Source organism: Garra rufa, chromosome 3 (assembly GCF_049309525.1).
Source record: "Garra rufa chromosome 3, GarRuf1.0, whole genome shotgun sequence".
In the NCBI taxonomy this organism is placed as follows: Eukaryota; Metazoa; Chordata; class Actinopteri; order Cypriniformes; family Cyprinidae; genus Garra; species Garra rufa.
In genome coordinates this window covers 50,393,306-50,406,943 of record NC_133363.1, presented here as the reverse complement: position 1 = coordinate 50,406,943, position 13,638 = coordinate 50,393,306, and the positions used below count along the sequence as shown (strand labels likewise).

At 37.6% G+C, this 13,638-nt stretch overlaps 1 protein-coding gene across 1 annotated transcript in view; it reads left to right on the top strand.

Moving 5' to 3' along the window:
- Nucleotides 1–13,638, top strand: part of LOC141332155 (dynein axonemal heavy chain 2-like) — a 326,684-nt gene that overhangs the window by 109,644 nt on the left and 203,402 nt on the right. Inside the window, exons 42-43 of the mRNA XM_073837257.1 lie at nucleotides 2,988–3,105; nucleotides 12,254–12,390. Of these exons, the coding sequence (XP_073693358.1) occupies nucleotides 2,988–3,105; nucleotides 12,254–12,390 (255 nt within the window). The remainder of the gene's footprint in view (nucleotides 1–2,987; nucleotides 3,106–12,253; nucleotides 12,391–13,638) is intronic.

The window sequence follows — 13,638 nt, the reverse complement described above, 5'->3', positions numbered from 1 at the left end:
GACAGTCTGTTTTTATGCTTTGTTGATGTTGTCAAAGTCTCTTGTTTCTGTGTTTAGATGCAATCCAAATTTCTCCCTTTTGTACTGCACTCTGTAACATGTAAGGAATAGTATACTACTCTTACCGTTTTTGTAGAGTTTAGTTCCAGCCGCGCTCCAACACACCTGGCTGCAATTTTCAAGGAAACCTAAAGACCTTGATTAGTTTATTCAGGTGGGTTTAATTAGAGTTGAAACTAGCTTCTGCTGGGATGAGAAATGGGGAACCCTGTACTTGCTAAATTAAACATTTAACATAATGAGGTCAGGTGATAGCATATTACTGTTTTTTTAGTATTTAGCTATGTTGAGAATAGCACGTTACCAATTACAAAATGTTGAGAACGGCTGAACAATGATACTAATCCTCCAGGCATCCTAAGGTGTATATGACTTCCTTCTTTCAGACAAATCCAGTTATTTTAAAAACTATCCTGGCACCTCCAAGCTTGGCATGGGTGGGTGTATGTCTTCATAAGTCTAAAACAATCCCAATAAAGCGCATCCATCCATAATAAAAAGTGCCTCACATGGCTCAGGGGGGTGAATAAATGTGCCCTGTAGCGAATCAATGCATTTTTGTGAGAAAAATATCCATGTTTAAAACATTATAATCACTTTAATCTAGCTTGCACCAACTGGTTATACATGGAAGCCCTTCCGAGTGGATGACATAGGACGTCGGTGTTGCAAATGCGCCTGTGAGTCTTGCGAAAACCAGCATTTGTTTACAGAAGCAAAGGAAGCAAAGTTTCCTTACTTTAGTCTCTTGGCTTATATCAAAATCCTCCACATTTTTCTTTACAAATCCTCGTTTTGTACTTCTAATTCGTGGCCGGTGCTTTGTGTACCTCTTTGCACGGCGCGTCAATGTCTGTTACTTCTGAGTGGCGCATATGCACTGCCAACTTCCTACGTTATCCGCCCAGAGCTGTACAACCAGTTGGCACAAGCTAGATTAAAGTGATTATTACTTTAAATATGGAGATTTTTCTTACAAAAATGCATCGATTCGCTACAAAAGGCCTTTATTCACCCCCTGGAGCTGTGTGAGGCACTCTTTTATTATGGATGGATGCGCTTTATTAGACTTGTTTTGGTCTGATGGAGAAAACGTGAAGAAACAACCGCCATTCCATGCCATTCTAAAGCTTGGAGGTGCCAGGATCATTTCTAATATAATTCTAAAAGAAGTTTTGTCTAAAAGATGGAAGTCATATACACCTAGGATGCCTAGAGGGTGAGTAAATAATGGGCTAATTTTCATTTTTGTGTGAACTAACCCTTTAAGATATCAGCCTTATATTTCACCTAACTGACAAGAAATGATAATAACAAACTTGAATGATGTCAAGATTTTTGCCCTGGAAATCTTCATTTCGGCCAACCACAAATGCCTTCTTTCCTCAGACAGTTTTTTGCACTCTTCTCCTTGATTTATTATAACTTTTACCAATCTATAGAGGGTTTACACTTCATGATTTGGTTAGTTACCGGGATGCGCGGCCATATTGGCCATACTCAGATGTAAACAACTGCATGGATTGCACAGTTACTACTGAATACGTTGTTCTGCTAATTTATGCTGTCCAAACCATGGGAAAAAATGTGTGGAAGCTGCTAAATCATAAAGAGAAGGACTTAATAAGCAGAAAAGGGTGCAAAGTTTTGACAAACTAAAGTTAATAGGTGGTAAAGATATGTACAAGCAGTAATAATTAAGACATTAGCCTAATATTTCGCCTACCTGAATGAAAATGATAAGAACAGACACAAATGTTGTCGAGATTCTTGCCCCAAACATCCTAGTTCAGTTTGGCCAACCACAAATGCCTTTTTTGCACTCTTCTCCTTGATTTGTTGTAACTTTTGGCAGTTTATAGTTATTCAAATTTTTTTCCCAGTCTGAATGATTAGTACAACCCAAAACATGACAATAATTGACCATTTTCAGCAGCGATAATCAGCAAAATATGCACGTTTCTTTCGTTTGAGTGCCATTGTTTACGTTCAGTGCCTCCAATATGGCCGATTAATGATGCTTTGTGAAAACACTTTATAGTACTCCAAAAGTTTTTCCTAGTCCAACTGATTAGTACAGCCCCAAACATGACAATAATTGACAATTTTTTAGCAGCAATAATCAGCAAAACTTGCGAGTTCCATTCAGTTCTGTATCATATTCTATGTCATTATGTACATGCATTATGTTTCTCATTTTTTAGCAAGTATACTGTGCAGTACGCAGTAAGGACTACACAAGTGTTTCATCCTGAACTTATTCTATAAACTTATGTACTATTTTTAAAACTGTAGTTAGAGTACACTATATACAGCAGAGTATTCAGTAAGTAGTAAGGTAGTGTTCCATTCTGAGCATAGCCTAATTCTCTCTCTCTCCCTCCAGTGTTTTTGCCCCTGTCCCTGTCACTGTCTAATTCTCTGTGGGTTTGGGTACCTGTGGTGACTGTGTGTCTGTGTGGGTTTGGCATCCTGGTGTTAGCATATGAGTGTGTGTGAGTCTAAATCTCTGTTGGTTAACGTCTCCAGATACTTTCTGCCTAGTGTGTGTAATGCTTTACAGTTTGGGGGTCCATCTTGTTCTCTGCTCTCTCTGTGACTCAAGCTGCCATTTCTATTTGCATCCTCCCTTTCTCTCTCTCCCTCCGTCTGTATCTCCATCTCTCGATGCCTGTCTCCTCACTCTTTTATATCTGACTCAACACCTCCCTCTATGCATATCTATTTCTGGTGCCTATCTCGATCTCTCCATGCAAACATCACCTCACCCTGTTTCCTCATTACCTCCACTCCATATAACACACATACACCCTTGAGTGTCCTGTGCATCAGCCTCTCATCACTGTACGGTTCCACCTCTGTTTGATTCCTCTCCCGTAGTTGATTCATTCCCTCCTGACCTTTGAACTTTGCTCATGACCCTTTAGGAGTGTCCCCTAAATCCAAAGGCAGTGAGTCTGGGAGAGCTGTATGGAGAATACAACCTTTCCACCAATGAGTGGACAGACGGCGTCCTCTCCTCGCTCATGAGGGCGGCCTGTGCAGGTATGTTTTGTTTTTGTGTTTTTTTTTTTTCTTTATGCGTACCTTGTGTAAGCATTTCAACTTAACTTGAGTTTAAAGGTAGGAAACAAAACACTGTGTATGATTTGGATTCAGCCATTTGGTTGGATCACACTTGTAGTCAAATATATGTGCATATAAAGACAGCAGTCTGCGGTAGATTTCTGCAGCAGTGCACTTTAATCGTTGCTCTCGCGCTTCTCTCTTCTTCACATCAATACAACGTCAAATACATTTGCCTCCAGAACTGTCAAAACTTGTTAAAGAAAAACAAGCTCAGGTGTCTCATTAAAGGGAGAGGAAGCTACTCGGTAAGTCTGTTTTGCAGCCGTAGTATTGATTCGTTTTTAGTTTGAAAGAGTATCATTGTAATAATAGACACTTTAATGATATTAATCATAATGCTGAATGATTGCCAGTTTAATTGAAGTTTAAAGAAACCCATTTCTGTTGTGGTTTTACTGAGGGGACTGTGGAGGTATATAAGACTCAAAAAATAGGTGAAACAATATATTCACCTTTTTCTTCAGCACAGAAGTTTTAGCTTATGGGTGAGACTTTCGGTTCATTAGCCGCTATAAGGAAATAACGAGAAGAATAACCATGTGCAGTAAATGGTAAAACTATTTGCACTACAAACCAGTGTTTTCATAGTTAAGATAATAAATAATCTGGTAAGAAACACCATTTTTTTAATATCAAGCAGCAAAACAAACTGTTTTGTACAGCTAAAAATAGTTGGACATGGATGAGACCGCAAGCCAGACCCATACAATTTACAAATGACCGCGTTCACTCTTACGTGAAGAAAAAGGTGGATAGGATGAACACTTGCAGTAATTCTAAATATATATAATTTTGTTTCTCAAAAATGTATCTCTGAGTGACGCATTATAAAACTAAAAGATGCCATTTCATGTTGACTTAAAGCTGGTGCTCATCAAGAAGTTTAGAAATGTGCTGATACCAGCCGCAGATAGCAGGTGCGACGTCAGCTGAAGCACTGACAGAGACAGGAAAGATAATGAGTCAATGAATCCTGATGTGACAGGAAAAAAACAAACAGACAAGAGAAAGAAAGAAAGAAAGAAAACGTTAAAATGGCTTTAGAAAAGTTTGCTGATTTGTTTTCTTTTCGCCATCCCGTCCAGCCTGGTCTCTACCCACAAACCCTCTCTGTCTCAGTGCCAGTCTCTTGAGTATCACAGGAAATCACATAGCTTGTTTTTTCCAGCCTTTCTCTTTGATCACTATACAGCCTGTTTTTTGTCAGTTTTTGTACTCATGTTTTGTGTGCAATCCAATATGAAGTTTGTCAATCTGTCCAAAGTAGACTTTCAAGCCATTCACAAAGAATGCATTGTGTTATTCTTTCTTAATGCCCCCCTATTATGCCATTTTTAAGGTTCCTAATATTGTTTTGGTAGTCTCCTACAATAGGTTAATGTCCAAAAAACGCTTTGGTTTTCTTAAAATATGCATTTAATATCACCTCATTTTCTAGCAATTCCTTAAACGATTCATTTGATTCGGTTTCTCTAAACCCCTCCTTTCTGTGAGCCTACTCTGCTGTGATTGGTCAGATGGCCCAGTCTGTTGTGACTGGTCTACCACGTACAGCGCATGTCAGAAATGATACGCCATTTCCATAGTTCTGTATTTTGAACGCTCGTAAGAAAATATAAACATCTGTTATTTATCATACTCGCAGTACGTGTGATTAAACTGGGTACTATGCCATCTTTCAAAAGCAAGCGTTTTGTGAATCCCGCATTGAACTCACTGAGATTAGAGAAGCAGTCGTCAGTAAAATTACATGTTTGTGGGTGGGTCAAGTTGTTCACAGCTGGCCAGCGCAGAACATAGGCAAGAATTATGCAAATGTGTTAGTGGGATTCAAATTACTAACAACTCATTTAGCTCATCACTCTTTTTTTGGGGACACAATAACTTTATTTAACATGCACCTTTGGCTTTACAACTTCGTTTTCAAGATTGTTTACACACTGAATGAAAGGCTGTATTCAAAATGGCATAACAGGGGCACTTTAGGACGTTTTCACATTTGTAGTTTGGTTTGTTTGGTTCATTTGGTCCGGACCAAAAAGGAATATGATACATTTGGTCCTGTTCTGCTTAGCGTTCACACTGGCATTTCTGACAGCAAACCTAAATATACCAAACCTGATTGTTCTGGTTGACGTATATTTCGTGACGGAACTTACCGAACACTCCAAACAAAAGGAAAACATGCGTTTGCTTTAAGTCAAATACACCTAATGTTGTCTGCTGGACGAAGCGTGCTCATTGTTGTGTGTATATGATTTTATTTTCATCATCTGCATACTCACAGAGAGCTCATAAAGGCACTTTAGATCCTTGTTGGTCCATGTTTGCCCTCTGCTCATTTTGTTTTGGATACACTGCTTGTTCCCTTTGTAAAATCATGTTGCATAGCATCGCATCTTGTCGTTACTTCCTGTTTGTGGTTCGTTTAGAAGTATTTGGTTTGTGTTGCGTTCATATTTCATTCGAATCGCACCAGTTTTCAATTGAAAGTGGACCGAGACCTATCTTCTTATCAGGGCTTGGATGGCAGCGTTCACACTTACTCAAATGAACCGCACTAACAGAGCAATCATTTTAATCGAACCAAACATGACAAGTGTGAACATACCCTTAATTACTGGTTTATGTACACATGCGGAGTTACATCTTTGGGTGTTGTGTCACTCAAAAATCTACATTTTTAATATTTGAATAATTATATTAAAATAATGTCTCATTTTCTTCTTTATTGTAGTGTATATCAGTGTTTTGTGATTTGTAGCTGTTGTTACACTGATCTGGTCTTTCACTCTTTTTGATGTTCATTGTCTTTCTCTTCATCTCTGTCTCTTATCTTGCACATTATTCTGAACTTAACAGCTCAAATCCCCTCTCTTTCCATTCTTTTCTCTCTCTTTCTTTCAGTTTTTCGAATTCAGTATAGTTTGATTTATTGGCATGCCAAATAACTACATTTGTATTGACAAAGCATTTGCAGCTCATAGTTGCAGAGAATGACAATTGTGCAAAACAAAGAAAGGCTGACAATGAAATTCTCTTCAAGGAATGTCTCAGTTTCCCTCATTAGGCTTTCTCTCTCTACTGATAATGTTTTTTTAACCTTAAACAGTTTTTAAAAAGCCTACTAAACCAAATCCCCCTTATTGAAGGCAAATTTAGAGGCCTACAGCTTAAAATAGATTGTTAAAACTTCTTAGGCTACGTACGTGTTATTAGGCTAAGTTGAACATGATTTTACAACATTGTACAAATTATTTTTATTACTACAGTGGGTCTCTGATAGTTAAATTTGGAGTGTGTGCGTGTGTGCACTGCATTGTTCTTTTGAAACTGTCTGACAGAGCCAAAAATGTGCCTTTCCCCGGATGCTTGTGTTTCTCTCTGGACTTCTGCAGTCCCTTCCTCCCTCGGTTTCCCTTTTAATGTTTCAATGGGCTTCATTGGCATGACAAGTAATGGTGCGTTTGCCAAAGAGAATGAGTCAGTGAGTATTAAAAAGAAAAAAGTGCAAAATAAAAAGGAGAGAAATATTAATTAAGCAGTAAGGTACAACAGACTGTGAATAAATTGTGAATAATACAGCACAGCCTTGAGTACCTTATTGCTTATATAAAACAATTAGAACATAATTATTCATTACAGAGTAATTTTTTCATTACAAACAACTTCATTAAAGGTATAGTTCACTTCAAAATGAAAAATCTGTCTCTCACACAGTGGCAGATGCCTTTACCCATCATTCTTTCTGTTTGCTGATTATAGGGAAGTTGTTTAGTTGTTAAATTGTGATATTTGTATATACTTTAGCAGTTTTCAGTAAACTCTGTGCATTGAGTTATAGTGAAAAACAGCTCTGACTCAGTTTTGTTTGGTTTGCTATATAAGAACAACCATTTATCTTGTTCTTTGTTTATTTTGCTATGTTTTCAGCTCACTTGCTGGTTTGTTTGCTGAGTATGGACCTAGCCAAGATGATTCCCATTTTTCACAGAGGATAGCTGTACATTTCCCAATGTGTTTAATTTTATCACATTTAATTTGTGTTCTAGCATGGTTTGTCTAATCACAGGATTATTCTGCACTTGAGTCTCAATCCGTAGTGAAAGACTTGATGTTTTCTTTGCTCAACTCTTGAATTTACAGGATTTTATACTGGTGTGTTTAGAGACCACTAAGTTCTAAATAGTCCCAGAATTTAATTGCCTGTTTTGTGTCATCATAGTTAATGGATATCGGCCTAATTATACCCTGCATGCTTTATTTCTGGAGTCGCATGTACTTTTTTTTTTGCAGAATTCTGCAAGGAAGGTCTCAGTTGGGTGTTTTTCCCATTTGGCGAGTTCTTGGTTTGTTAGTGGACCACACACCTCGCTGCCATAAAAAGCAATGGCCTCAATTACTGATTCTAATATTTTCAGCCTAATTTTAATTGAAATCTCAACAGGACATTGCCTTTTTATGATACAGTGGGCCCTGTGAGCCATTCCTCTCAATTCTTTCACCACAGGCTTGATGTTGCCTGTGGACCTGAGTTTCAAGCCTAATTGTACTTTGATGAATGTGTGATATAATTGGATATGAATATGTTTTTCATGCACGTACATATAGATCTTAAAGGCCAATATTCACGTTTTTAATTTTAGGTTTACTGCCAGGGTAAATGATCCAGGTCTGTCAGTATTGTTCTAGACCAAGGGTCACCAAACTTGATCCTGGAGGGCCGGTGTCCTGCAGAGTTTAGCTCCAACTTGCCTCAACACAGCTGCCTGGAAGTTTCAAGTATACCTATTAAGACCTTGATTAGCTGGTTCAGGTGTGTTTGATTAGGGTTGGAGCTAAATCCTGTAGGGACACCGGCCCTCCAGGACCGAGTGTGGTGACCCCTGTTCTAGACAGTCCAACTTTTGCTGTGATCTTGAATCAGAACTAGGTCTGAGTCCTGAGCCATACTGAGTGATACGAGAAACTATAGATCAGGGGTCCCAAACTTTTTTCTGAGAGGGCCACATAATTTTCTTTGCTCTAATGGGTGGCCAGTCGGTTTATAAAAGAAAATACCATGGGCTGGACTGACTACTAGTAGTAGTAGTAGTATTATGATTTTACCTGTATTTATTCTACATTTTAATGCTAGAATAGATTATTTTGTTATGCACCACACAGACAACTGATCATTTCTTTTCAAAAGATATACAGGTGCATCTCAATAAATTAGAATGTCATGAAAAAGTTAATTTATTTCAGTAATTCAACTCAAATTGTGAAACTTGTGTATTAAATAAATTTAATTCACACATACTGAAGTAGTTTAAGTCTTTGGTTCTTTTAATTGTGATGATTTGGCTCACATTTAACAAAAACCCACCAATTCACTATCTCAACAAATTAGAATATGGTGACATGCCAATCAGCCAATCAACTCAAAACACCTGCAAAGGTTTCCTGAGCCTTCAAAATGGTGTCTCAGTTTGGTTCACTAGGCTACACAAGCATGGGGAAGACTGCTGATCCGACAGTTGTCCAGAAGACAAGCATTGACACCCTTCACAAGGAGGGTAAGCCACAAACATTCATTGCCAAAGAAGCTGACTGTTCACAGAGTGCTGTATCCAAGCATGTTAACAGAAAGTTGAGTGGAAGGAAAAAGTGTGGAAGAAAAGATGCGCAACCAACCAAGAGAACCGTAGCCTTGAGAGGCTTGTCAAGCAAAATCGATTCAAGAATCCACTGTGTTTTTTTTAATCACACGTCAAACTCTGCCTTCAGCATTTGCAGTGCTTCCACAGACTTTTCAACTGGGAATGGTGCCACTGGTTTCTCAGCTGAAAAACTTTGGGTAACTGGGAGATGAGTGAAGTCTTGCTTTCGCACAATTTGTCCCGCAAGCAGTGCTAGTTTCACCTAAAATGCTATTGAGTCATTTTGTCATCACTTTGAATTTTCTAGCTGCCTCGCGCATCACATGTTCAATTGCAATGACACATGTTGAATGTACCATTCTGTTGGTGAATTTAACAAATAATTAGGATATGTTAATAACTAAGGGAAATTTTAGTTTGAAAGCCAACCTTTATAATCAAATACCGATATGATATAAGTAAAACATTTAAATTTTTCATTTTTAAAATATGTCTCTGGCATTGTTCAAAGGGCCGATACAAATGTGGGGGCCTTAGTTTGGGGACCCCTGCTATAGATGCTGTATATAGCTGTAATGTAATATTTTTATTTAGTTAATGATTGAACAATAGTTTTGTTTTTGATCATGCTCAGGTGTTCAAATCTTATACCCAGTGTAGTCTATTTTGCATTAATGACCTGCCGATTGTTCATTAACCTTCTTGTTAAACAGTTCCTTATAGGACAAATAAATTAATGGACATGGAAAATAGATTTGAGTTGAAATATTGAGTCTGAGTTGAAGAGGTCAGAAAGTTATATGCGAGATGCAGCTATGTCTGAAATTGGTTGTGCCAATAGACAATACAGTTTAGCGGCCATTACACAAAAATATTTAACTTCAGAGTGCAACGATCGATCAGTCAGGATCAAATACTCGAGACAGTTATGCAATAATGTCATTAATTTTGATGCCAAACAGCAGATGGAATGGAAGGCTTTTATAAAGTTAAGGCAAAAACCTTGCAATTTTGGTTTGATATTTATTTCAATGAATGTTAGAAATATAATCAGATGTGCTGTAATTTTGGTATTAAAAAGTCAATTTTACTTCTACCCAGGAGATTGTGTGCTTTTTGAGGAATTCTAAGAGTCTGGTATTGATTACTACAAAACAGCCTTCCCTAGTTACCTCCCACACAAATGCTTTAGTCATTATTACGGATAAATTCATTCCTCCTTCAAGAGCCATATTGAATAGCTTTTGGAGAGCAGACTGGAATTAGTACATTTAGCTCTAGTGCATTTGCTTTTTAATGCGGCCGTTTTGTCTTGAAGCTCTCGCGCGGTAATGCAGAGATCTAATGGATTCTGATCTCAATAGCTGATTCGAACACCTCAGGCTGTTTGTTTATTTAATTTTGCTTAGAACACTCTTTTTCTCCTGCTTCCCCTGCAATTAAATTTTCCTTTAGTTTGTGCCTAACTTCTTCCCCATACTTTTAACCTAATTTGCAGAGCCGTTTTGTCTGTAGCCCTCATAATGTATACACTAAACTCTTTCCATCAAACAGACAGGAGTTTCCTATCAGTCCTGAACTCTGCGGCTGTATTGACCAAGAACACGACTCCAAATGGAGCATCGCCATTCTTTTGCCAATTGTCAGCCCAACCAAAAAGAATTGTTCTTTTTGCAGCCCAGAGCCATTTTTAGGGGCTTTTTTACTTTCTTTCTTCTATTCCAGGGACTAGTATACAATAGGCGTCTTAAAGGGATGGTTCACCCAAAAATAAAAACTTAATTACTCACGTGTCACTCTAAACCCGTAAGACTTTCGCTCATCTTCGGAACACAAATTAAGATAATTTTTTGAAATCCGAGAGCTTTCTGACACTAGATAGCAATACAAGTACCATGTTCAAAGCCCAGTATTAAGGTTTTAAGGACATCATTAAAATATCTATTTAACATCAGTGGCTTAAGTGTAATTTTATAAAAGGAGAAGTTCACTTCCAGAACAAAAATTTAGGATAATGTACTTACTCCCCTGTCATTCAAGATGTTCATGTCTTTCTTTCTTCAGTCGAAAAGAAATTATGTTTTTTGAGGAAAACATTGAGGATTTTTCTCTATATGGACTTCTATGGCGCCCCGAGTTTGAATTTCCAAAATGCAGTTTAAATGCGGCAAAGATGATTAAACATTCTTTACAAAAAGGTAAAACAGCGATGTAGGGCGATTTTGAAGTTGAGGTAGAAAATGAGACCCTAACTGTTTTGAAAAGGTTAAAAAGTATATAAGTTGTAATAAAAAAAAGGTAAAAAAGACAATCGTTTTGCTAGATAAGACTGTTCTTTTTTTGGCTGGGATTGTTTACAACCACATTTGGGATCGTTTGAAGCCGCATTTAAACTGCATTTTGGAAGTTTAAACTCTGGGCACTATAGAAGTCCACTAGAAAAATCGCGAAATGTTTTCCTCAAAAAACAATTTCTTCACGGCTGAAGAAAGAAAGACATGAAAATCTTGGATGACAAGGGGGTGAGTACATTATCTGTAAATCTTTGTTCTGGAAGTGAACTTCTCTTTGAAGCTATATAAGAATACTTTTTGTGCACAAAGAAAACAATAATAATGACTTTATTTAACTATTTCTTTTCCTCTGTGTCAGTCTTTGACGCCTGTCCACAGTAAAAAGAACATGAGTGAGTAAATGATGAAAGAATTTTAATATATGGTGGACTTGTCCCTTTAAAAGGATAGTTCACCCAAAAATGAAAATTCTGCCATCAGATTTTGTCATAACTTACATACATTTCTTATTTATATGGAAGTTATGGGTTTAAAATGACATGTAGGTGAGTAAATGACATTATTTTAATTTTTAGGTAAACTGTCCTTTTAAGCTAACTATCCTTTTCTAATACGGTTTGCAGTGGCTCAATACAGCTTGTATCTGCTGCCTGAGTCCTCTTCTCCATGTTCAGAGAGGGAAGATGGCCCAGAGGAGATGTGACACTTCCTGTAGCTGTGTGTGACAGGTCTGGTGTTATTCGCTTACCCAGGCAGCCAGCAGGCCTGCTGCTTCCAGACAGGGCGCGTTTGTATGTGTGTGTATAAGACAGATGGGCTGTGCACCGTGTTTGTGTTTTATTGTTTTGAGTTCAGTAAATGAGACACACATGGGCTGATAAAGGGACAGGAAAAGATAAATGATCAATTAGAGGCTTCACCACAATTGCCTGCAAGTCTCTCCGGTGTCTGTGAAACCAAAGTAGGGAAATGAGACTGACAGAGAGAAGAAGAGAAAGGCAAAATGAAAAATAGAGAGACAAAGAGATCCAGGGTGTATTAGGAAATTCACATTTATTCTCTATGTGTGTGAGTGTGTTTGTGTGTGTGTGAAGCACTAACACTTCCTCTCTGTGTGGCCGAACTCAGATGAGAAGCCTGATGAGAAGTGGATTGTGTTTGACGGACCAGTGGACACGCTGTGGATCGAGAGCATGAACTCTGTAATGGATGACAACAAAGTCCTCACACTCATCAACGGAGAGAGAATCTCCATGCCCGAACAGGTACCGGTGCCAGACGATACTCTGCACAAGCTGAAACCTCTAATGCCGCCCACCCAGGGTTATTTCACTTCTGATTCCAGACCTGATACACTGTGCACTTCACTTCACTAACCCATCAGGGTACTACATAGAAGTGTTTATCATTTCCTTTACTTAATGCCCTTTTTCATTAGTCGTTGGAGGAATCTTGTGAAGAAATACCTAAGGCATGTTAAAAAAAAATAAAAACCACTGTACAAAAGATTTTGTTTTTTTAATAAAATAATACTTTTTTCAGCCAGGACGTGGGATTGATCAAAAATAACAAAGTAATTTCTATTTCAAATATACTGAATATTTTGTAATCAAATATTTCACATATTTCTATTTTAATATTACAAAAATCAGTATATTAGAATGATTTCTGAGGGATCATATCACACTGGAGACTGGAGTAATGGAATAAATTTCATTTTAAAATATAATACAATAGATTTTAATTTATTTTATAGTAATATTTTACAATATTAAAATTAAAAATTTGATTTTTTGCAAACTAGTCCTAGGTTTTTTTTGTCCGATTGGAACCAAACCAGTGCAGAAAGATTCTCTGCATAGCGAATATCACAAATTATCAAAAAAGTCCATCGAAAAAGGTTGAAAAAGTTTGAAAGGGGCAGGGCCACTTTTAGTAAAATGCCTATAACTCCTGAACGGAATAAGAAATCTTCGCCAAACTCAGGACACTTATGTAAGAGCTCAATCTAAGGTTGCCGGACAAAAATGGCAGCACTTAAAAGGAAAAAAAAAAAAACATAAAAATGGCTATAACGACGCAACTATTTGTCCTATCAACGTGAAAATCACTGTGCACGGTCTTGGTCTAAAGTGCCACAAGTGTCTATCAGGATATTTGCGTATCTCAGAAAACCATAGGCGCCATTGGCCGATGAAGTTTGAGCACCTATTAGACATGGTTAATAGAAGCCGTTCGGAACGAAACTCGGTGGGCCTGTATGACTTGTGGCCCCAAAGGTCTGTGAGAAATTTTAAATAAATCAGCCACTAGTGCGCACTTTTCAAGGGCATAAACAATTGTGCATTGTGTGTTTTTTTGCACATACATGCAAGATTCGTATAATATGATAGAACTCCTCATTCTGGACAACTTTGCCTGTAGAACCACTGCTGTCAATCAAATTGTTTGTTAAATTATTGAGAAGATGTAAAAAAAAATACTTTTGCGAACTTGTTCTAGGTTTTTTGCTT